Below are 24,557 nucleotides of genomic sequence, written 5' to 3' on the forward strand. Positions count from 1 at the left end.
CAAACGTTTCAATTTGCAGGTTTTATAGGTAGCTCTAAATCATCAATCGCTAAATACCTGGAACAAACATTAATTCTGACCAGTTAAGCCCAGACATTAAGTCAATTACATCATTAAAAGGCTGGGGTAAAGCAAAAACCAGGACACCCTGAGGTTCTGCAGGACCAGGGTTGGCCACCCCTGCACTAGAATTATGGCTTGAACTGTAATATAAGCATTGCATATCTAACAAAACAAAGGTTCTTTTCTTCTCAACACACAAGCAGATCATTTCTGTGTAAGCTTCCTTTATAATAGTTTACCACAGTAAATAACTAAATAAATAAATATATTTAGTGCTGTTTCTCAATTATAGATAATATTCCACCTTAATTTTGTGAATTTGGGTCAGTCTTGATCTGGGGGTGAAGTATGCCTTTTAATAGTGTAAAACTAGACTCATAATATACATGTACAAATGTAGAAATGATCAAGTTTCACTTGAAGACATGGTTCTCAAAATATAGGTCAAAAATGTTCAATACATACACAATGCCTGTGACCTACATTCACAGTGTGCAGTGTTGCTGGGAATCTGCATCCCTGCTTAAATGGACAACAATCTTTCCACTGCCTTCAAACATTTTTCAATGGCATGTTTTAGATGCACTTTCACAACACTGTGCTGGAAGACTGACTAGCTGGGAAATAAAACACAATTCTTTCAACCAGCAAACCTCTGTGATCTCATGCCTTCCTGTTGTGAAACAGATTTATGCCTCTGGGGCAGATTTGAATGGTTAGTTGGTTTGCCAGGCATTTTATGAGCAGCCAGGAATTGATTAAAAGCAGAAGCAGGGCTTTGGTCTTGAAAATGCCAGAAACAATTTCACCGAAGATGTGTCCCCAGCTGCTCTGGGATACTGTAGTGAAGGTAGAAGATCATAGTTGATTAGGCTCCCTTCTCACCTGGTGAATCGGTTACAACTGGTCAAAATGCAGCTGCATGAATATTGACTGGTACTAAAAGCACTGAGCATATTCTACCTGTTTTGGAAAATTTGCATTGGATGCCTGTCAAGTTTCATATTACATTGAAGATCTTACTCTTGGTTTATAAGGCTGTTTGAGGAATAGGGCCTATATATTTATCTGAATTGCTGTATCCCTATATGCCTAGACTACGCCCTTCAAGTTTAATTATACTGACCATTCTCTTATTCAGCTGTGTCACTCTGGGGGGGGGGGGGGGGGGGGGGGGGGGGGGTTTGGAGTTCTTCTACTCCCTCCCTCTGGAATTCCCTGCCTCAGAAACATTGATCCTCTGCAGGAATTTAAGTCTTTATTAAAAAATTACACTTTTTTTCAAAGCTTATGGAAGATGGACATTTTCTGTTTTAATTGTTAGTATTTTTTAGTTAGTTAATTTTTTTTTTCCTTGTTTTATAGAGCGCTTTGGGATGGCTTGCCATGAAAGATGCTATATATAAAAATAAATACAAAAGATAAAATAATAGTTGTCTTTGGTAAATGCAACCCCCCCCCCCCCCCCCCCCCAAAAAAAAAACAACCTTTAGCACAAAATACTGAAGCATAGTCTTAGTCTTTTAAAGCCTGTATTTATTCTTGCATGCTCATGCTTTCATGGATAGAGCTGGGTCTATTGGTATGCAATTTCCCTTTGAAAGACTTGACCCTCAGCTCCAGCTTTCAGCTGCTGTATTCAAACTCTCTTGCCGTTAAACTTGACCTGCTATTGTCTTACTCTGTGTATGTTTACCTCACCCCTCAGACCACACCCAGCTAACTGCTAACTCTCCGAGTCAACAGCAGCCTTCCCACCTAGCTTATACTCCCCAAGGCTCCAGCAACAAAAACAGACTGGCAGAGACCCTCAGGGGACGTGTGTCGCTACTGCCAGTACAGTTAAAGGTGGTGCAGCATCTACGTCCTTGTTCAGTTCTACCCCAGATTATGATCTCGAGTGAACGCTTGCTATATTCTTCCATAGTTTAGCCTCCATGTTTCGGGGGCTTTGTTTTCTGAATAGTTTGTTTAGTTCTACCTATAACTTCAAAACATTGAATCGGTAAGGCAGACAAGTGTTTCTGCTTCATCTGTGTAAGATTAGAAGTGTTTGGGAATGAGAAGAGGCTGTTCAGCCCATCAAGGCTCAGCCTAGTTGTCATTCTCTGTACCTCATCTCTTCTAGAAGCTTTCTGCTCCGGCTCTTGACACTAACTGCAGCAGCAGGGTATGATTGAGCTTATGGAAGCAAATCAAAAAACTAACCAAAGAGCTATAACACTACAAACTACACCATCAACAGTACATAAGATATTGATAAATTCACTTTTAACAATCTCTGACGTGTAACACTCCTGTAAATCAATAGGTTTATATGAAAGGGGAGTTCCGTGTCTATTCTAGCCATATTCATGCAACAATGGAATTTGGAATTTCTATACGGAGTCCACGTGCTTAGAATTCCCCCGCCTTCAGCTATACTGCTAAAGACTGGACCTTTTTACTTTCACAGTCATGCATCATCATTGTTTGAAAACCACAGATTTGATTGCAGTGGATGTGTTTAGAAGAACCATGGGTGAATCATTCCTATTGACCCTGAAATGACCTCGCTGCTGTGGCACATGGAGTTGTTTACTCTGTGGTCTGGATGGACGTGGCTATTGCTGTGGGTGTAAGTCATGGTGACTTGTTTTTTCCATGGTGCAGTACTGAAAACTGTCATTTGTTTTAGATATTTAACTCTGCTAAAAAGCATAACTTGGTTGGTTTTATTCTCATAGTCCTTATATATAGCACCGGGATGGAATAAGACCCGTTACATAGCAGTTTGATCCATTGCTGGTTTTACTAGGAGTTTAATAGAACAATCCTGAGCTTGTTAATTATTCACGGTGGCTAATCAAGCTGGTAGTAAAACCTGGAATGGGTGAAACTTCTATGCAATAGGAGTCTGATTTCCATCCCTGTAGCACATCAGAATGTGGCACATGAAACACCCTCTATTACAAATGAATATTGCACTGTATTAACCTGTATGAAAGTTGTCACAGGAGGTTCATGCAGAAAGCTCTGTAGAACGATGGGGTTTTATTGCTGTACACTAGCATGGGTTTGATAATTGCAGTGTTTTAAATCAGTTGGATGTTAATGGGTTAAGTGCTGTATTTTTGCTCTCAAATCTGTTTTCGATTGGCTTTCTTGTTCTACAGTTTCACAGCACTGGTGGAGGACAGACACAAGAAAACTGCCCCTTCAGTATAACTAAATCATTATCCAGCACATGTATGGGCTAGATCATGCTACTTAACATTTAAAATGATGATCCTTGGTGATCTTTACATGATTACACATTGTTTGTTTACCATGTTATTAGTATGGGAAGGTAAAAAAAAAAAAAAAAAAAAAAAAAAAGAGTCAGTTTTTTAGACTTAGGCATTTGATGCCTACGTAAAGCATCCCCATCTGTCTCCAGTTTATGAATGCATTTAATAGCCTGGTTTATATGAAAAACACACTTAAAACACCCTGTTAAAATAAGAGAAAAACAACGCATGACCAAGCCCAATACCAGGCAGGGTGCAGCGAATGCAAGGTCACTATTACCGTCGAGGTTAAAATAAGAGAAAAACAACGCATGACCAAGCCCAATACCAGGCAGGGTGCAGCGAATGCAAGGTCACTATTACCGTCGAGGTTCTGGGTGATGTCATTCACAATAAGCTGGGAAAGTCGTCATTTTGCATTTTTGACAGCATTACAACCTTTTTATATGGGCTGGCGCTCGAAGCGTATCTGTACAGGATTAAGAAACATAAATCACAGAGAAGCATGGTCACATAAATAACATAAAATAAATCACTGCAAGGTCACATTCATGCTTCTCTTATACCAATTAAAGTCTTTATGACGTGTACCTGCAACTTAAAAGTACAATATGAAAAATGTTGAACAATATTTGAACAATTCAGATATTTCCAGTGGGAAACTGGTAAATTGTATTTTTCTATGCGATTCATACAGTCCTGTTTATCATATCCAGTTCCTGTGCCAGTCAAATGGATGTTGGTATTTCTGTTCTGTCACCACCTGCAGGTGGTTTCCATGGTATAAAAATATTTCCCTTACCTGATCACATGAACTGAAAATCAGCAGCCAAATTTAGACCTGCAGTAGTTGCAAGCACAACTGCCATCTGGTGGTCACAGTAAAGTAAAACATCTTTACCGTTTAGCCAGACACTAACTGGGTACTGAATTTGTATATTATTATTATTATTATTATTATTATTACTACTACATGTCTGGAGTATATCTATATCTCTACAAAATCAACATATAGTTGTGTAAAATCATTGTATATACACTGATAACTAATTACATTTTAATCCTGAATTTAAATATTGTAAATATTGTAAAATAAAGTTTTCATGAACAGGATTTCACTGCTAAATTTAACTAAGTGGTGCTTACAGATTCCTATTGAATAGAAAGTATAGAAGTGCAATACATGAAAGAGTATGAAACATTATCCCCCTAATGACAAACTTGTAACACACTGGGCTGTTCTGAATATGACTGTACTCACAAAGGATTTACCATTGTGCCCACCCTTATGACAGTATACCCTAGTATAACGCATAACAAAGTACAACAAAGCCTAGTGAAAACATGCTAAAGCATAGATGAGCATTGTAAAGCCCAGAGAGGTATGGTAAAGTATACTTAAAAAAAAAAAAACAACATAGTAGTGTAAACATGGGGAAAGCTTGTGGAAACTGCAAAAGTACCAGGCACATTTAGTGTTAGTAAACTTTTAGAAGGGAAGTTTGCACTATTTGTAGTGCTAACATTACAGAACTAGCATGATACAACCAATGAACATGCAGGAGCGCTTACATTATGAATCTGAAGCTTTTTAAACATCAACATTTTGCTTGTTATAGAAAAAACCCAGTGCTAAGACTTGCAGTATCTGTGAGTCAACCTCCCTTATCACATCCTCAAAAAGTACCAGAGTAAAAAAAAAAAAAAAAAAAAACAAAAAAGAAAACCTTACAATCAGAGCACTGGTCAGAAGTTACAGTTTAAACAAACAGACTGGGTGTATGTACACAAAATAAGGTACGCTAGGTGAATTTATATTTGAGTTCTGTATTTATTTCAAATGTTTAATTTCCACACACAGTATTAATGTACAGTGGTACAATATATCACTATACTGTACATTGTCATGACACTGAGAAAATGTAAAAATCAATGCAAGATCTTTAGCATACAGTACATACTTATTTATATGTTAAATAATAATAATAATAATAATAATAATAATAATAATAATAATAATAATAATAATAATGTCTTTCCTATGGATTACTCTAATGAACTCGTGTAAGAAAGTAACTGCATTAGACCAGTAATGTTTCAGCCAGTGGCTTCTTCAATTCCTCCCGTTTGATCTCAGAATTTAGGATTAATTGTTTTGAGTGACAGATGCTTTGTTACTTATATGGTCTTGCAGTTCATTCCACAACCTGAAGAGGCACCAAGATACCTTCCAGGTAACAGGCATGAAGTGCAAGGGGGCTGATGGGTATTATTGCGAGAGGGTGGAGGGGCTTTGATCAAAAACCTTTTTATTTTTAAAGGCTGACGAAAAACACCATGCATGAATAAAATGTTTAGTGTTGGTATTATAGTGTAACAAGGGCTTTACCCAGTATATTTCAGTGTACTGTTTTTTTTTTGTGAAGGCAGTTGGTTTACAGCCTTACTCTGAGCCAAAATAGATTGTGAACCCGCATTTGGAATTTACACCGTCTGCTTCCAACAGGTAGACTTCCCACCACTGACCCAAAACAAAGGCGTTCACTTTCATACCTGAGATTTCTACCCAACACCAGTTTCCCTTACCTGCATTTTCTGGAGCCCAACATAAGCTAGAGGATCACGTTTATTACTGCAATTTTCTTCAGAACAGCCCCTCTTCTGCCAGAGGGAAGATAAGGGGGTTTCTGAGGCACAGAGAGGTCTTGCTCTTCATTCAAACACCTGGCTCAGCTGGAAGCATTAACTGTACTACACTGGCACAACATCAGTAGGGCTATCAAGGCTAGTTCAAACCAAGAAACAAACAAACAGACAAACGTTTCAGCTAGTGCCCTCATCCAGTGCTGGCTGGGAAGTTCAAATGAACTGAAATGAGACCTGACAAACTAAAGCAAACGCCTCCTTTAGTGATCCTGCATTTGTAAGTACATCGATATCACTACTGTGATGTATTTACACAGTACTGCCTGTGTATTAATATATGCACGATTTCGATGTACAATACAAAATCCTAGGAATACTCATTTAATCCGCTGTCGTTTGTCAACTAAAGACGGATTTTTTTTTACAATTAGTGCATATGCTAATACACAGAGTGCGATCAGAGAACACAGCATTTCTATTTATTACGTGTAATTAGTGCTGCTTAAAATAAAGTTCTGTCCAAATACTGTAGCTTTTAAACATGACAACTGATGCCCATTGCATAATAAATAAATACATAATCAAAACCAACAGTGGAATATTGCAGTGCATCTGTAAAGCCAGGGAACAGCACATCTGCTTGGTTAAAAACTTGGGAAGGCAAGTCCTCACTCTGTTCTGCTTTGGGAGATCCTCCCTGCTGTCTAGGAGAGGAATCAACTTGTGCTGCACTCAGTCCTGTTTTATTGCGACGAGCGGTATTGCTAAAATAAGTTGCGAAGATGCCAGCAATCACGCCCATGCTAAATTTGCTTTGAGCAGTTTTTCCCTCCATGGTTGCATCTTTCAGAAGGCAATTTCTTAAAGTCGTACTGAACGCACCAGACAAAAGTTCAATGCAAACTATAGTCCAACTAGTTTGATACGACCACATTGAAATGTCCAAGCCAGAATATAAAGGGAGTCACTACAGGTGATGAGCCTGATTTTCCAGTTTGCTACCACCAGATAATTTCAGTAATACGATTCAAGGGCAAAACAGTTCCTCATCTCAGCTGCTATTATGTTTACAGCAAACCACAGAATATTAATAATTTTTACACACAGGCAGAAAAACCAAATATTCAGCCAAATTATACTCCCCTTTAACACCCTGACAACTTTTTACACTTCTAATTTTAAAGTCTGCTTCAAAGCTCTTTTCGATATGTCCGCTCTAGTGCACTGTGGTTTGAGATCTGCCCTCTAAGTCACTGCAGGAAGAGCGATTAAAAAATAAACATAACAATTTTTTATTTAGCGCCTTTCATAGTGGACCACCATCACAAAGCACTTTAAAAGATACAAGACTAGGGTGTGTGAACTACGCATCAGCTGCAGAGTCACTTACAACAACGTCTCACCCAAAAGACGGAGCACAAGGAGGTTAAGTGACTTGTTCAGGGTCACACAGCGAGTCAGTGGCTGAGCAGTGATTTGAACCAGGGACCGCCTGGTTATAAGCCCGTGTCTGGACCACACAGCCGCCAACACAACAAGTACTCTGGCTTTTCTGTTCCGTACCACATCATGGATCATTATCACTGTGTTACCAGTATGAATGTGGACAATAATCCTTACACTATCAGTGCACTAGAGCGGACATTTTGAAAAGAGCTTTAAAACAGACTTTAAAGTTATGAGTGTAAAAAGTTGTCAGGATATTAATGAAAAGAAAAATTACAGGTACGTTACTTAAACAGTTGTAGCAACACATGGGGACGTGGAATGCTAGATTTGTTCTGAAACCCCACTACTTGAACTTGAAAAGGCATTTGAATTTTTTTTTTTTTACATTGTGTATTGCAATCTTAAAGGGAATTGCGTTTCTCTCTTAAAGAGAAAGTGATTTTTTTGTGCTCCACTTATTGAAAAATACTGTTGCAGCAGTGTGTTTTATTTCCTCTTTGAATTCAGCACCTGACAGTTTTAAAGAGGAAGCAAGATTGGTTCCAATGTTTGAAAAGACACCCAGTTAGTGGAGTTGAAGCACCTAGCCCTTAATAAGAGTCCACACTTTAAAGCTGAAATGCATTAGCGGAACTGTTCCAGTTTAATGATGAGAACAGGCCTCTATTGTGTCTTTTAAGCAGGCCGTTTTGACTGACTTCAGGCCAACGCAATAGACAGGCACGCGTGATGCTGACCTTAGCTCTTTTGCCTGGTCAATTCACTTGATTCTTTACACTCGCAATCACTGTGACAACCAGCCCTTTGTTCCAACCAGCCCCTACTGTATCAACACGATGTGAGAGGATTCTTAGTGGGGGGAAATGTAATACAACTGGTTACAGGCAGAACAATCACAGTTACCTGTGTTTTTAAAACTGAGCACCTCTGCTGCATAAAAACACATTTTGGCTTGTTTGTTTTTCAGCTCCCAATTCTGTCACAAACTAAACCATGTTTGACAGTCTCAATTTAAGAACACCAAATGAGTGTCACTGTATTCGGTCCACCACGCATAAATATTAACTTGCTTGAATGACACGGACCATGAGGTGCTCCAAGATCATGGGCATGTCTGTTTTTAATTCTCATACCAACGCTGACGGTAATAACTTGCTCATCACTTCCCTGAAACTGCACGAGATGGACGGCTGTGACCAGAGTTAATACGCCGCTGAAACAGGTGAACCCTTGCACAGCTAGGCTAGTTGTTTGTGACGAGATCGGTTTTCTCACACAGTTCATCAACACCAGCACACAGAAGAGAAATGTGCCTGTACAGTCTGTCTGGAAAGAAAAAAAACACGTGACTCAAACAGCACCAGAAGACTGGTATTAACAGCAGGCTCCTATTTTGCTGAGTTTCACAGACAAGACGAATTCTACACTGGATGGTTTAAAGAGCGATTAACCCCCCCCCCCCCCCCCCCTGGACAAAGCAGTTTACCTGCACAAAACCTTAACCGTTTTCATTGTTAAGGGTTTGCATGTAATTCTGAATCTAAACTACAGTACCACTGATTCTAGGATGAAATGTTCTGTTTCATCAATAAATATTCAACATTTCAATTCAAAACTTCACATTTTAAGTATGGGTGCCTGGCACAGGCCCATTGAAGATAACGCAGCATGTCCAAATGCTTTCATGCATTTCTTTCAACATCTGTGTATTATTCTTTTTACACAATGCTTTGTTTCCAATTTAACCCTGAAGGAACCTGGAAACAAATCTGCAGGAAGCGAGAGAGAATTCCTGTTCCAGCCTGCTACTTGATGAGAGTTCCAAATGCATTCCCTCTCTGCACAGGAGAAGTGTAGTAGAATATATAAGAGAATACATGTGGCCACAAAATGATGAATAACTAACACCAGCTATATGACATGAGACAACATCAACATGCCAGTATGTCAAACTTGTAGCTCTTTAAGGACTCATTCAAGCTTTGTAGTTCTTCATTCCAAGTTCATTCTTAGATCTGTTGTTTTTTTAGCAGTGTCATAGCTACTACCCTACCTAGTTAAAAACGCAAAATATAGACACATACATATCGTCTTCATTGAGAAGAATATAAAAAAGGTACAGGTACACAGACCATAAAATAATCTCATACAAATTATAGAAATATATTTAGAACCACTTATGGGCATTCTAAGTCCTGGTGATTGGTTGAGCGCTTTAGTTTTGCTTTAGCACAAACATGTGTTTCAGAAGTAATAAAAACAAATAAGTTACGGTTTTCACTTAATTCTGAACCTAACTGTTAATGCCCGTTACCATTAACAGCTTGATACAAGCACCACATTTGAATTTGGAGAGAAGATGACCCCTAGTAACACCAGATCTCTATTAAGACCATCACTCAGTCCAGTTGGCAGGCCTAGTAGAGAGGTTTCACTGTTCTGGGTGATTTGTTTTGCTTTGCCGCAGAAATAAACTTAGAATGAAGGACCCAAAATGTGGAGGTGGGAACCTGACATTCTCCTTTTTATTAAGGGGTAAGGCTGGAAATGATATTCTCAAAGTACTGAACCTTTTAAATAATCATCATTTTAAAAAACTGAGCTTTTTTAACATAAAAAAGCAGCACTAGAGCAGACTGCTTCAACTACAGACTGTAAGAAGTTACAGCATCCATGCCAAAGGGTCTAGAATTTAGTTTTCTTTTCTGCAAATGAAATTATATGCTTTTTCTTTTGCAATGTACTCAGCTGTATTTAAAAATATTACAGTATCAACAAATCTTTTTTTTTTAATCTACAGCTGCACAGCAATTGCGTGCAAATTCATGAGAAATGCATCATTAAGTCCTGTACTTCATTTACATAAAAATGACTATTTACAGTTATTTAAGAACAGTTATCATAAACCATAAAAAATAAAAAAATAAAATAATAAGTACAGCACTTGCTACTGAGAGTCCTGCAAGGTTGTTTTTTCTTCAATGACTTGTTTAACTATTTCTGCCAGTTTCAAGCGATCCACTTTGTCTGAGAAGGCACGCCCTGCAACGAGAATTCAAATGTTTCAGTGGTAAATATACAATGTGATGCAATTCAGATCTTTAAAGCGCCTTTCAAAACATTGATCCCAAAGTGCTTCACAGGAAAAGTCAACTTTTTGCATACATGTATATATACATTGTCTTTGCATTACACAATTACATACACATACATACACAAGTCCTGGGTTTCAGAAAACCCTTATTCAGGTATACTATTGAAATAAACAGGTGCCAGGAGTTTGAACAATCAGGCCACTGCTAAAACTGCTCTGAACTGATCACTCTTCTCGTCTGCATCTGTGGATTGTCTAAGAAATAATATGTTTAACAGGGGTTAAATAATATGCTTAACTGATGGTAGTTTGGAAACCCAGAACTGGGTGCAAGGCTGGAGTTTCTAGCCCTGAAAATGTGTTGTTTAAACCTGTTTAAGGTGTTTTTGGCTGTAGGGAGGCCCCTGCTTATGTTACAGAGTGATACTACAGCGGTGTCCATACCGTTCCAGCTGAGGCTCTGCAGTGCATCCCTCAACAGCTTGCAGTCCTTGTTGTACCTCCACGCCTCGTGCACAACCTCGTTCAGCTTCTCATCCTCATTCTCTCCTGCAACGCAAACAGACCGGAAGTCAACACAGCATGGATAGGATGAACTTGGCAGGGCATCCAAGGTGTGATTTCAGTAAGCTTGGCTTGTTGATGTCAGTAAGCTTGGCTTGCTGATTTCAGTAAGCCCAGTAAGCTTGGCTTCTTGATTTCAGTAAACCCAGTAAGCCTGGCTTTCTGATTTCAGTAAGCTTGGCTTGTTGATTTCAGTAAGCCCAGTAAGCTTGGCTTGTTGATTTCAGTAAGCTTGGCTTGCTGATTTCAGTAAGCCCAATAAGCTTGGCTTGTTGATTTCAGTAAGCTTGGCCTGTTGATTTCAGTAAGCTTGGCTTGTTGATTTCAGTAAGCTTGGCTTGCTGATTTCAGTAAGCCTGGCTTGCTGATTTCAGTAAGCCCAGTAAGCTTGGCTTGTTGATTTCAGTAAGCCCAATAAGCTTGGCTTGTTGATTTCAGTAAGCCCAGTAAGCTTGGCTTGTTGATTTCAGTAAGCCCAGTAAGCTTGGCTTGCTGATTTCAGTAAGCCCAGTAAGCTTGGCTTGCTGATTTCAGTAAGCCCAGTAAGCTTGGCTTGTTGATTTCAGTAAGCTTGGCTTGCTGATTTCAGTAAGCTTGGCTTGTTGATTTCAGTAAGCCCAGTAAGCTTGGCTTGTTGATTTCAGTAAGCTTGGCTTGTTGATTTCAGTAAGCCCAGTAAGCTTGGCTTGTTGATTTCAGTAAGCCCAGTAAGCTTGGCTTGTTGATTTCAGTAAGCTTGGCTTGTTGATTTCAGTAAGCCCAGTAAGCTTGGCTTGCTGATTTCAGTAAGCTTGGCTTGCTGATTTCAGTAAGCTTGGCTTGTTGATTTCAGTAAGCCCAAGAAGCTTGGCTTGTTGATTTCAGTAAGCCCAGTAAGCTTGGCTTGTTGATTTCAGTAAGCTTGTCTTGTTGATTTCGGTAAGCTTGGCTTGCTGATTTCGGTAAGCTTGGCTTGCTGATTTCGGTAAGCCCAGTAAGCTTGGCTTGTTGATTTCAGTAAGCTTGGCTTGTTGATTTCAGTAAGCTTGTCTTGCTGATTTCAGTAAGCTTGTCTTGTTGATTTCAGTAAGCTTGTCTTGCTGATTTCAGTAAGCCCAGTAAGCGTGACTTGCTGATTTCAGTAAGCTTGTCTTGTTGATTTCAGTAAGCCCAGTAAGCTTGGCTTGTTGATTTCAGTAAGCTTGGCTTGTTGGCTCACAAGTAGGTTAATGGTTTTATGGCTCGAAAAGCATGAACCTACTTATCAGTGATGTGAATGACTTGTAACTATAAAGCTGAAATTGAGTTTTACTTGATAAACTTGTGCCCCCCAGTCAAAGCAAAATAAGAAATAAAACACCTTAGCTGGCCACTAAATCTTTTTGGCAACAAGCCTACTTCAACACGTCAAATACACTTCTATTCATTTAAAAACTGTAATGAACAAATACACAGGTCTTGGCAATCTTGAAAACCTTTAGTCAAATAGACGTACAAGGGAATGAGGGGTTCAGGCGCTGAGTGAGTGGCCTGCTATATGTTACAAGGGGGGCCCGAGTGGGGATAAGCAAAAGGAAACTTGCAGGCTTATCATGCTAAATCACTGTGGTGCTCCCCTATTGACAGTGTTACAGTAGGTGTTTTCAGTAGGCAATCATTTTGGCTAATGGATCATGACATTCGCAAAGACGTTCATTTGTTTTACTTCAGAATGTATGTATGACTGTTTGAATAATGGAGGGGTTATCCATTCATTTGTTCCTTCATAATGGATTCATTCCTGCCACTATGTTAATGAGCTGCAGTCTTACCAGCCTGGGGAAGGATGCACTGTGCAATCACATCTCGCAGCTTCTCCAAAGCTACGTTCGAGTCTTCCGTCCCATTCTCTGGGTCGTGGAAGAAAAACCCACTCTTGGGTTTCGTGCTGTGATAGAAAACAAATAGAGGTGAACTTCTAAAAACAAGGAGCACCCAAGAACACCATGTCAATAGCACCTCCTGGTTTATAGTACCATCCTGTGCATTGTTGAGTTCTCATTGGCATATAAGCCTGTTTGTACCTTGCTTTCAGCTTGTCTGCAGCTCGCAGGATGAGGAAGGCTGTTCCAGCATTTAGGATTCTCCAGACAATCTCAAAGCAGCTCATAGTCAAAATAACTCAATATTGGAGAAACATAATCCCATAAGAAATGCTTAGAGACTAGAACTATACGAAAAAACACAGTAAGTTCTGAGAGCTAGGAAGGGCAACAGATCACAAGCAGATGAACAGATCAGCAAAAAGTTGTGAACTCTATAGGGATGCTTATACTCCAGTCGCCTGTGGTATTAAGATCTGATAGCAGTCCTTTTTCTTGCTGACCATTCTGTGCTCACCCCAGTAGTTTTCGTTTCCTTAGAATGGGGTTATTGACAGAGTTGAGGGGCTTGAGGCTGACGTTCAAATCCTGGATCCTCATGTTAGCGAGCTGTTCCGCGTGGGCTTGCTGAATACCAGCAACTACTGCCTGCAAGAAGAGAACAACTCTGTGTTAAAGATCACGCTGATACTGACACAGGGAGAAATACGGGACTTGGTAATTTTAAGATCAATTCTAGGTAAGCTTTCAGTGATTCCTGAGCTGGCTCAAACTGCTGTGCAATAGAAGTCATATTGCACCCCAAGGACGGAAATAAGACTCCTGTTGTACAGCGGTTTCACCAATTGCAGGTTTTACTACGAGCTTGATTAGCCACAGTGTACAAGTAATAAGCTCAGGTGCATCTTATTAAACTCTTCTTATAACAAAATCAGGACAGGATCAATCTGCACTGCTGGTACTGCATGCACAATATTGAGAACCACTGCACTTTTGGGATGTCTTGCTTATTAAAACCAATTTGCATTAATTTCAAAAGGGAACCCAATGTGCCAGCACACCCCGGGCACCACAATCCAGCAGGGGTGTTTGAATTATTTTTTGTGAGTCGTTGTAGATTGCCATAAGCAGAGCTGACTCACCTTGTCCATCATCATCTGTGCGGAAGGCAGCACATTGTCCAGGGCCTCTGTGCAGTTAAGCCAAGGGTGATCCAGCACCCCCTCAATAGTGAGCCTCTCCTCTGGCTTCACTTTCAGCAGCCTGGGGAGACAATACAGCAACTACTGAGCCTGCGTATTACAGCATGTACTTATTCCAATGCCCCCCGCAATAGTAGTTGTCACTGTTAGTACATCTTTAAGCACTGGCACGAGGTGGGCTGGGGGTCACTCACTTTCTCACAATGTCCTTGGCCATCTCAGAGATCTGGCTCCACTCGTCCTCGGGGAATTCAAAGCTCCCGGTCATGATCTTCTTGCGCATGTCCTTGGGGATGGTGCGGCTGTGGTGCTTGGAGTAGAACGGTGGGTATCCGCACAGCATTACGTAGATGATCACACCCAGCGACCACAAGTCACAGCTCTGACCAACAGACAATCAAACCAGGGAAATGAGGACAGGACTGAGCCACAGTGAGCAGCCACCAGATTCACGACCGGGTGCATTCCTGTTTCATTAAGAGATCTTTCTACGATATACTGAATAAACAAAGATTAAAATAGAATCGGTGCACAACAGCTCTAAAGTTTGTCTACTTAGTTTCGTAAAAGTTGCACATTATGTTTAACATTCAATACTGTATAGTCCCAAAATGTTGCAAACAGATTACTTGATTCAGTGAGTTTTGGAGAGACAAAGAGGAATGCATACAAAGACAGCAACACAACTTCTTGCTAAATCTTATAGAGTTTGCAGTTTTTGTCTTGTTCCACATTGTGCAGCCTGCTCACCTTGTTGTATGTGTAAGGAGTTGGTGAGGTAGGTATTATTCCAGATTTCTCTTTCTGGTGTCTCCTCTGAGCTTCCAGTACCTGCAGCAATGAGAGAACCAGTCACTCATGAAGTCTCAATGGGAGTAAAGTCCATTTTAGATACTACTGTGCAAGAGGCGACTGCAGTTCAAACTGAGCTCACAGACAACATGTCTGAATGCCTCCCACTGCATTGTCACTGAAGTACATACACATTCTGGGCTAGATCCTCAAAACTATACACCATATCGTACTTAGCACTATTTATTCAAGAAGGGAAAATACATCCAATAAAATTCCCAAACTAGAAATAAACAAGAAGTTTATCAGTTTAATATGTCTTATGTTGTTTCTTTTTAGTTTTAGAACTGAAAAAAAAATCACTTTGGAATAAATAACTGAGAATTTTGTCTCTGTGTCAATATGTGAAAGATGATGAAATCTCTCAGCAGTGCAGGGAGAGGGCTGGGCTCTACTACACTTACCTGAGGTGCTACATAATAAGGAGTGAACTGGGGAGTCATCAAGTCACCTTGGTCAATTTTGGCAAATCCAAAATCACAGAGCTTAACAGGGGCGTCCTGGAAAAGAGAAAAAAGACAGCACTCAAACGATCCAGCACAGAGTTACTGGGATGAATTAAGTATATGAATGAAGTACAGGGAAACCCTTCTAACATCGCTTAAAAGGGTCTGATTTTAATAGTGTGCAGCAACTTAATTAAAAACCTACCTCGTGCTTTTATGTTTTAATGTAATATAAAGTGAGGTGGAAATATGAGGGATATTAACCAGAGTCTGATGATATCCGAGCAATGTTTGTCCCCATTGACTCACACTACATTCTGGCCGGGATAAAAGTGGAAGGTGCCATTAAATGTTGAGGGTACTTGTGGACCAGGGTGGAAAAACACTGCTTTAAGACAAATACAAAAAGCAAACAGTCATCACAAGATTATCACACAAGGGTGGATTCTGGTGTGTGCGCATTCATTCGTCCGTGACAGTGCGGAACGTGCACCTTCAGATTTGTAATACAAGGGGCGATGCTTTAGACAAAACCTGTGAAAAGGACTTTCAGCTCAAAACTTATCCCTGTGCTTCAATGAGCTCTTGTGAAAAATACAGTTTGTTTAATGATGGCAAAGAACACTTGGCAATCCCGCTGATGTTGAAAAGGACACTGCGGGAACGTGTAAGTGAAGGAGACAGAAATGTTAAGTAGCGAATCAGTTCTAAACTCCACAGCAGGGGAACGATGGTGGACCTCCCTGCTATATTCAGGTCAACTAGAAACTAGGTAGTTTGCAAACCCATTAAACAAACCTACAAATTTAAAGAATAAGTGATCCATATGAAAGAAGCAGTTTGAGGCAATATTCAGGAACTTTTTAAATACAAATGTGAGAAAAACAGTTTTTTTTTTAAAAACATTTCATGAATAATGAATATTGTATTGGCCTGTGGCAGCCAGCTATTTAGCAGTTACTAATGTGGCTTTCAACACGTTGATAGGAAGGATCACTGCTCTATATAGTGTGCAGTATCGCATTAACTGCTTCTACAACACTAACAGTGAAGGTTCTTGAGAACAGAAGGAAACAGAAGAGTGGCTGCCTGGGACTCACCAGTGAGTTGTCTTTGAAGAGCAGGTTCTCTGGCTTCAGATCTCTGTGAGCGATGTTCAGGGAGTGACAGTGCTGGAGAGCCTGAGCGATCTGCACACACAACACACAGCAGGTCGCAATCAACAACTCTCCGGCTATCTCAATCTGCACAGTCGCACTTTTACACATTATATTTAAAAAAAGCATCAAATCAGGTGCTGACCTGCAGACAATCATATTAGTGCTCACTGTATGTCACTGTAAGCTGAAGAAGCACACAGGACACAAAGACGCTTTTAATAAAACACCCTCAAATCTTAAGACCTGGAACGGGGACAAGACGTCCTGCCTAGGCTCTGTTATCAACAGTCTATAGGAGCCTGATTGTTTCTAAGACTGCTTGGGACCCAATTTCTCCTGACAAAGATTGTACAGAGATTGTCTTGATTTTAAACTAGACAATACAATATTTAAATCAAAAGCGTCTAAAACACTCTACTGCACAGGCTTTCTCTAGTGTCAGCGCTAACATGTGCCATCATTATCCCAAAGTATACAGATGGTCATTATTTATATTCCTTAGCACACAGATGTTTGTGCAGACACTCCCTTTGGGAAGATCTGATGTGTGTGTGTGTGTGCGCGTGCCTGCCCGCAGCTTCCCCCACCTGCTTTGTTACTTGGCTGGCCATTTTCTCAGTGAAGTGCCGGTGCTGGCTGATTCTGTGGAAGAGCTCACCTCCCTCCATCATCTCCATGACAATCAGCAGCCGTGCCCTGAGAGTGGTGCACAGGAGATGAGCGGTCAGCAAATAGGGGGTTGGATTCGGACAGCAGGACAGCATACATTAACTTTGGTGGCACACTGTTGTCTTTTTTTTTTTAACAATTATTTTAATTAATTTTCCAATTTTTCTCCCAATTTTTGGAATGTCCAGCTATTATTCAACTTGGCTCACCACTGCAACCCCCGAACTAGAGATAAAGACGAACGCCGATAGCCGTCCGCTTTTTTCCACTATGCAAGCCCTCCGTGCAGCCATATCCCCAACTTACAGTGTCAGAGGACCACGTAGTTCTGAACTGCATACAGGCCAGCCTGCAGGTACCCGACCAGCCACAGGGGTCGCTGGTGTGGGGTGAGGAAAGGACTCCCCAACCGAACTAACCCATACCCCGCCCGGGCAGCACTTGGTCAATTGTGTGCCACTCCCTGGAACCTCCCGTCCACGGTCGGCCGTGGAATAGCTTGGATTCGAACCAGCAATGTCCAAGCTATATGGCGCTTCCTGCACTCTGGGCAGAGTGCCTTTACCGGATGCACCACTTGAAAGCCCTGCACACACTGTTTTCTAAGGAAGTCTTTGGGTTTTAGATATACTCCCACAAGCCTGACTCTTATAAGCACCTGAAGATCTCAAGATAAGTGCAAATTTAGGACATGTGGATGGATATGCTTGTGCTTACCATAGTAACCTGGATACATATCAAGTTTTATCCATTCCAGATTTTATTCTGAGCCTAACTACTTACACTGAGCAGGCTTAAAGTAAAGCCTGGAATGGCTCAAACCAATACACAATTGCGTATATACCCGAGGAGTAGGTGACTGTGCACCATTAAATGGTTAAGTGGTCAGGGACTGAATTGCTTCAAGTCAATATTTAAACACATCCTGGACTGGAAGTGCCAAGGTTACCTACCCTGGTATATAGGTTGGGCATGTTATTATCAACCCCCGATTGTGCTAATTGTAAAGTGACTTGTGTTTTACCTGGGACTGGATTCATGTGGGAACTGTACACTGTTAGCATAGACTTCTATAATCTGAACGATGTTGGGGTGACCTACACACATCATATGGAGTCGAACCTGCGGATGAGACAGGGAACAAATAACAACAGGGTTACTATCTTTACTACATATAGTTTTGAGTCATACTCCTGTCTGCTGAGCACATTTGTAAAAGCAGTCATTACAGCAACAGGGACCTGGCATTATGTTCTTTCAAAGGTTATTCAGATGATACAATAGCACTGAAAGCTGTGTAGCACAGAATCTGTTATTCTGTACAATGCCAATTTTGCAGTGTCCACCAAACAGACTTAATTCACATGACAGTGATCTGTTGCCAAAATGTGCAACATATTACTAATATTTTATAAGCTCAAGGCAAAATCAGACTAGCATTCAATACTAAACTGTCAAGATTATGCTCCGATTACTACAGAACTGAATATGGCCTCCCCTGACCCTGGCTGTCCCCGAGCGTGGCTGAGTAGCCAAGGTTACGCTTACCACAGAACATTCCTGACAAATCAGCCAACTCTCCTAAAGGGGTATTACACAACAGCAACACTATTCCCCAAGCTCCTCATTTACACTTGCAGACTTCATTATAAACCCTGTTTTAATAGTCAAGGATTATCAAGTATATGTATGGCAAAATATATTTAAGTTCAGGGCTCAAACCTAAACTCAAAGAAAGTAAGAGATGAGTGAATATTACTGTATAAACAACACAGCATGCTGCAGTAAAAGATGCAGTATCCTGTTTTTAAAATGTTTACATAAAGGCTACGGAAAATATCAGCTGTCTGTACAGGAGGATAATGCCTGATTAGTTTGAAAGGCAAGAAAGCTTAAGGGAGCTAATGAGCTGACAATACCTTTAGGAAATGAACACAAACCAGATAGCCAACTAGGTCTGGTTTTGTCAGACACTTTAAACTAAAAACTCAATAAAAACATCAGATAACCTAAGCGATTCTCTTGCAGTGTAACGGTTTACACATTTCAGAGACGTGATATAGTCCACACATGGCAATGGATTAATGATGGATTAATAATCACACCTCATTCCGGGCTTTCGGACGGTCGATAAGGATCTTCAGTGCGAAGCGCTCTTGCGTCGACTTCTTCACACACACTCTGGAAAGAAAAAGCCAGTGTGAGTGGACTGCAAATTCATGGGTTTGTTCCTTAAATCGTTGCGGTTCAGTGGCAAAGCAGAATTCATTATAAAATCCACAGTACATAAATGGAATACAGTAGATCATGTCATATCTTATTGGTTCCAGGTGTCCAATGGATATGTAAAAATATTGCATTTCAGAGGGAGTAGTTATACTACATTGTAGTTGTTTTATTAACATAGGGCATTATAAAGTAACAATGCCAGGTACATCAATGTGTCTGAAACACCAAAATGCAGTACTGCAAGTATAATATACAAACTGGCTTTGGAGGGCAACAAAAGATCTCGCTTCAGCTTTTTAACAGAACAGTAATTCTGTGAATCCCTCGCTTTTCTTTTATTTGATTAAACCAGGCAGTCATGTGAAGTGACAGCATTTACAAAGTGAAAGTGAAATCCCATACTCAGTCTTTTTGATTTGTATCTGCAGCTGAATATACTGTCCTGCCAAGAGCTGCATTTCCTGTTTTAGACCCATGATAAAATGTGCATTGATCAGTTTCCATCAGTGCCGTTCAGTTGGTAGCAGCATGTGTGAATGGCACACGGTTAATAGGGCCATCGGTTAACAGAGGATATCGCAGTTAGGCATCTGCCAGTGATTCCTGTGATCAGTTGACAGCTCTCAAACAGACAAATAGCAAACGACTCAAAAATAATTGCGTAACAGACAGTGAGTGAAAGCCGTGGAAGAGTGGTCATTGCAAACAACTGCTATGAAAGTAAATACCGCTCACCCTTACATTTCAATTCAGTTGATTTTAACAGTTGATTTTGCCCCGTGGCAGTCATTTTGGTGGTTTTTGGTTTTAAAATGTAATTTTCCCCCGTCATGCAACACATATGGGTTCATGTACCTTTCTGTCCGTATGTATTAAATATTCTCACAAAGCATGAAATGCAGGAGTGCAGAAATAAAGGAGATATCTTACATTATACCTAAAAGCCCCGGGAGCAGTCACATTGACCGCCACACAGAAAAGAGTTGTATTTTGATTATATAGAACAGTATTCTACTTTATTATTTTTATTTACTAGTCCGCATTACTTACTACTCTCTGTCTGAGTGAATCAATGACAGTCTATTGTTTTTCAATCAGCCTTTTCAAAGGCTGGCGCCTGCTTACCAGCTGTGCTGTTTTTGTCAGTCAATTAGCATCAGGACTAGTGAAAATAAATACCAGAGACAGTGGAGTTTTACAACGTAAGAAAATATAGAATTGATGTTTTGGATCAGATGGCACGGAAACATTCTGTAAAAGCTGGCTCCCGACGTTGGCTTTTTCACGTGTTTTACAATGTATTGGACCTAGCAGCCATCAACCTCTGGGTACTTCACAAAGAATGCACGGAGAAGAATTTACCAAGGAGAGAATATATTTTACAGTTAGCACAGGAACTTTGCAAGAAGCATTTCGAACAGAGGGAGACTAACAAGTCCAACTACCCACAGCTGAAGCTGGCAACACTGCTGAGAGCTGCAAAAGATGCCAATGCCAGGTTAGCAAGTGCAATAAAAAATTTAACTTTGGGCAGCTGTGCCCTGTGCAGAAAGGCGGCGTGGAGAAGCTCATTATCTGTATTGACTGTGAACAGCCTTAGACTCAGGTAAAGGAATACCATTTTTTTTTTTTTAATAACTTCTTGTGCTGTGCGCTTCTGTAAAATTTCTTCTAAGTTTATTTATCTACATTGTTCAGTTGCTTTTGCACATCTGATAATAAACCAATTGCTGTTGAAAAGTTAAAAAGGTGTTGCTATCATTTCAGTTTTATAAATATGTATGTTGTAAACCAATGTCTGTTCAGATGTTTATTTATTAACATTTTCTTTGTTTTGATTTGTAAAATATACACAGCATGTATTTAACCATTAAAAAGTGACACAATTACCAGTACTTTAATAACTAACTTTTTGTTCCAAAGCTAAGCTAACACAGAACAAAACCCTTCGTATGACCATTCAGACTTGACCAAAGTTCATTCCCAGGCTTGCTGAAGGAAGCAAGTGCACAGCCAGGGCTGGGGGAAACAGAATTATTTTTAGCCAGCCTGTCACCTGAGAACAATATGGCAGCTTCAGAGCAACTCAATAGAAAAATGAAATCCCTACCTCACAGGACCACTGATTCCAGCACCCAGCTTCTGGGTCCAGTTGATATTGTATTCCTCTAGGATGGAGGTATCCTGTCACACGAAAAAATGTAATAAAACAAGCTGTTAATATCTTTCTGGTACAGACTGCACTGGAACACAAACACACAAGACACTGTGTCTGTCTGTCTGTAAACAGTCCACTTCAGTTATGGTGGTCATTGACAGGTTAACTAGCCTTACCTTACCAGAACCCCAGCACTCCTCAGAGGAGTATTTCAATGTGAGGGGTTGATATTTAAATCCCCCCTGTTCTCTCCTATTAAGGACTGTGTGGTCCCGTGTAAAAAAACTAGCCTGCAATCCTCCAGGACAAACCTTAAATCTCAAGACACCTGTCACCTGGGTCAACTAGTGCTTGGCACTGCAGTGCGTGAACCCACACTATTCACTATACAATGCGCCCCGAGCACTCCAAAAAGCACTAACCCACTAACGACGTGCTTGTGTATGACAGCACCCACAGCAAAACACAGTGTAGTGGAGTTAGAATAAGAGCAACTCTCCTTTTACTGTAGGCTACAAAGGCTTCGCTGTGATCTACCAAATCATAACAAGTACCCAAGCAATTGCCCTTAGACATACTGGTATAAGGGGGTGCTCTGTTTATACTGCATTAAGAAGTGTACTTCTTAATGCAGTAAATTATAGCCCATAGATATAAAATTATAGTACTGATTCAAAAATGTTAATTGACCACATACTGTAAATATTGCAGCTTTGGGGGATAACTGCGAAATAGAATATACAGAAACTGAAACATATTATTAATAAGAATAGGCTTTTAATTCTTCAACATAATTATGATGAGCATGTGAATACAATCTTCAAGGAAAGAAGCGGATTCAGATCATACCATGCACATTCTATAGTGTGTCTGTCAGTCATTCCTTGTGTATTTCACTAATTGGAGGCTATATAATCAGACAGCGATTTACCCCCCAATTAAACTTCTTGCCAATATGTTCACAACAAAAGAGTAAATTAAAACTAATACCACAACAAGAACTGTCATAAAAATGAACACCTGTGAAATCAACAAACACAGCAGTCACTTGAGTTCCTTGTCAGCCTGAGATTGGGCTCCTGATGACAGCAGGACGGCTCACTGGAGAGTCAGCTTTTGTATCAACACCACAGCGGTCATTCGTCAGTTCAACAGTTCAGAGCTGACTCGGTCTACCATCTACCCTTTCTACTGCCCGGTATGCCCACGATCCTACAGTGTTATATATGAAAACTCAAACCCTACCTTAACTAACTTCTCCGCATTCTTGTCCTCCGACATTGTGCTGGTTGTGGTCCCGTGTGATGCACTTTCTATTCGCACTGTGTGCACACATACGAAATGAAGGTTGGGGGAGGGTCAATCACAAGAAAATGATTGTTTTTGTTAATATTCAACCCAAGGCTAGAGGTGGCATTCCATGTTCTTTTGTCAAGTGTGGATCCTGTCTTTTGCAGGCGAGCTGCTGCTGCTGTTACGGCTGGCTTGGCTTACGAGACAAAGAACTGCAGCCTGTGTGTAAGTGCCGTATCAACATGGAGAGCGACTAGGGCCCGACTGTGTTAGCCAATACTCAGGAATCGGGATAAGATCCGTCACTGCCAGGGAAAGGGAAGGAGAGGGTGGACAAAGAGAAAAGCCAGGGTTCGAGTGCAGGAGGTAAGCACTCGGGGAAGGGATAGGCAGACTCGGGGAGACCCTGAGGAAACCGGCAGGCTCACGTCGCCATAGATCAGTGAGGACAAGCAGCGGGCCCTGCTTGTTCAGGGAAGAAAAAAAACCGACTGGACTCAAAAGGAGACGCCCGAGCACCCGAGGCTCATTTCGGATATGAAGGCCAAGCGAAGAGGGCAATTATCTGTTCGAAACCCGCCTTTGCTCCTTCTTCTGAGGCGGCGCTGATTTCTAAGGATTTCTTTCGCAATAGATACCGGCCGGTGGATGAAACACGCCGAAGAAGCTCTCTTATTCGACGCCTGCCACACCATTGTATTCTATTGTACCGTCCTAAAAAAACAACTACTTAGTTGATTACATATTAATACAATTTAATTCAGATTGTGTTATTAATATTTACTTAAACTGCTCTGTTTTTTTCATTTAGCTAGTTTTTATTTTTCAGGCAGTGCCAAGTCAGCGTCTTTAATATGACTCATAAGATAGGACCCCTTTAGCTCCATTGTTTTCAGCGAACAAAAAAATAAACCATTTTTCTTAGTTATTTTGTTTAAAACAATTAAATCCGAAGCGAAACGCTAGGTTAAACCATTTTTATATTTGTAATGTGATAGATACATACTAAGGAAGCTGAACAGATAGGGGGAAACACTACAAAGCAGCTACACAAAAAAACAAATGAGACGAGCATTTAAACTGGAAACAAACGTTGTCTAAATAAATTATATTTGGTATGAATATATTTGCACCACCTTAAACAAGTTTATGTGAAAACCACAACATTAACAACCTTTTCAGTAAAAAAAAAAAAAAAAAAAAAAAAATACTATAAATCTATTTACACAAATAAAGTACTATAACCGTAATATGAAATAATATATTTGTGTTGACCGTCTCTTCCAGGTGCAACTTTTATAGCTATGTTTTTAGGTACAATACAATTACACTGCTATCACATCAATGCGCATGCCCACTGAATATCTTTAGCCTATTTTAAAGAAGCAAAACACACCTCACCATGCACAATGTTCTTAGCATCTTAGTATGTCTTCATATACTGTCGCAATTACAGATTTGGTGCCCTGTACCTTTAAAAACATACAATCAATCTCCAGACAGCAATTTGAACAGATTGTAGAAGGACAAAGTCCAGGGTTATGTGTTACAGTCTGAAAACATATATATATATATATATATATATATATATATATATATATATATATATATATGGAGCTGTA

At 40.3% G+C, this 24,557-nt stretch overlaps 1 protein-coding gene across 1 annotated transcript; it reads right to left on the bottom strand.

Annotated features, from left to right (window-relative positions):
- Positions 1-7,666: 7,666 nt before the first annotated feature.
- Positions 7,667-24,533, bottom strand: LOC121300052 (MAP kinase-activated protein kinase 5). Its single transcript, XM_041228411.1, has 14 exons — positions 22,888-24,533; positions 21,595-21,668; positions 19,361-19,436; positions 18,280-18,377; positions 17,174-17,282; positions 16,527-16,616; positions 15,385-15,480; positions 14,879-14,959; positions 14,323-14,510; positions 14,069-14,189; positions 13,444-13,574; positions 12,876-12,991; positions 10,966-11,070; positions 7,667-10,469 (listed from the first exon to the last, which is right to left on the bottom strand). The coding sequence occupies exons 1-14, from the start codon at positions 22,921-22,923 to the stop codon at positions 10,375-10,377; spliced, it is 1,416 nt and encodes a 471-aa protein (XP_041084345.1). The 5' UTR covers positions 22,924-24,533; the 3' UTR covers positions 7,667-10,374.
- Positions 24,534-24,557: the final 24 nt, after the last annotated feature.

Source organism: Polyodon spathula, chromosome 25, assembly GCF_017654505.1.
Source record: "Polyodon spathula isolate WHYD16114869_AA chromosome 25, ASM1765450v1, whole genome shotgun sequence".
Taxonomy (NCBI): Eukaryota; Metazoa; Chordata; class Actinopteri; order Acipenseriformes; family Polyodontidae; genus Polyodon; species Polyodon spathula.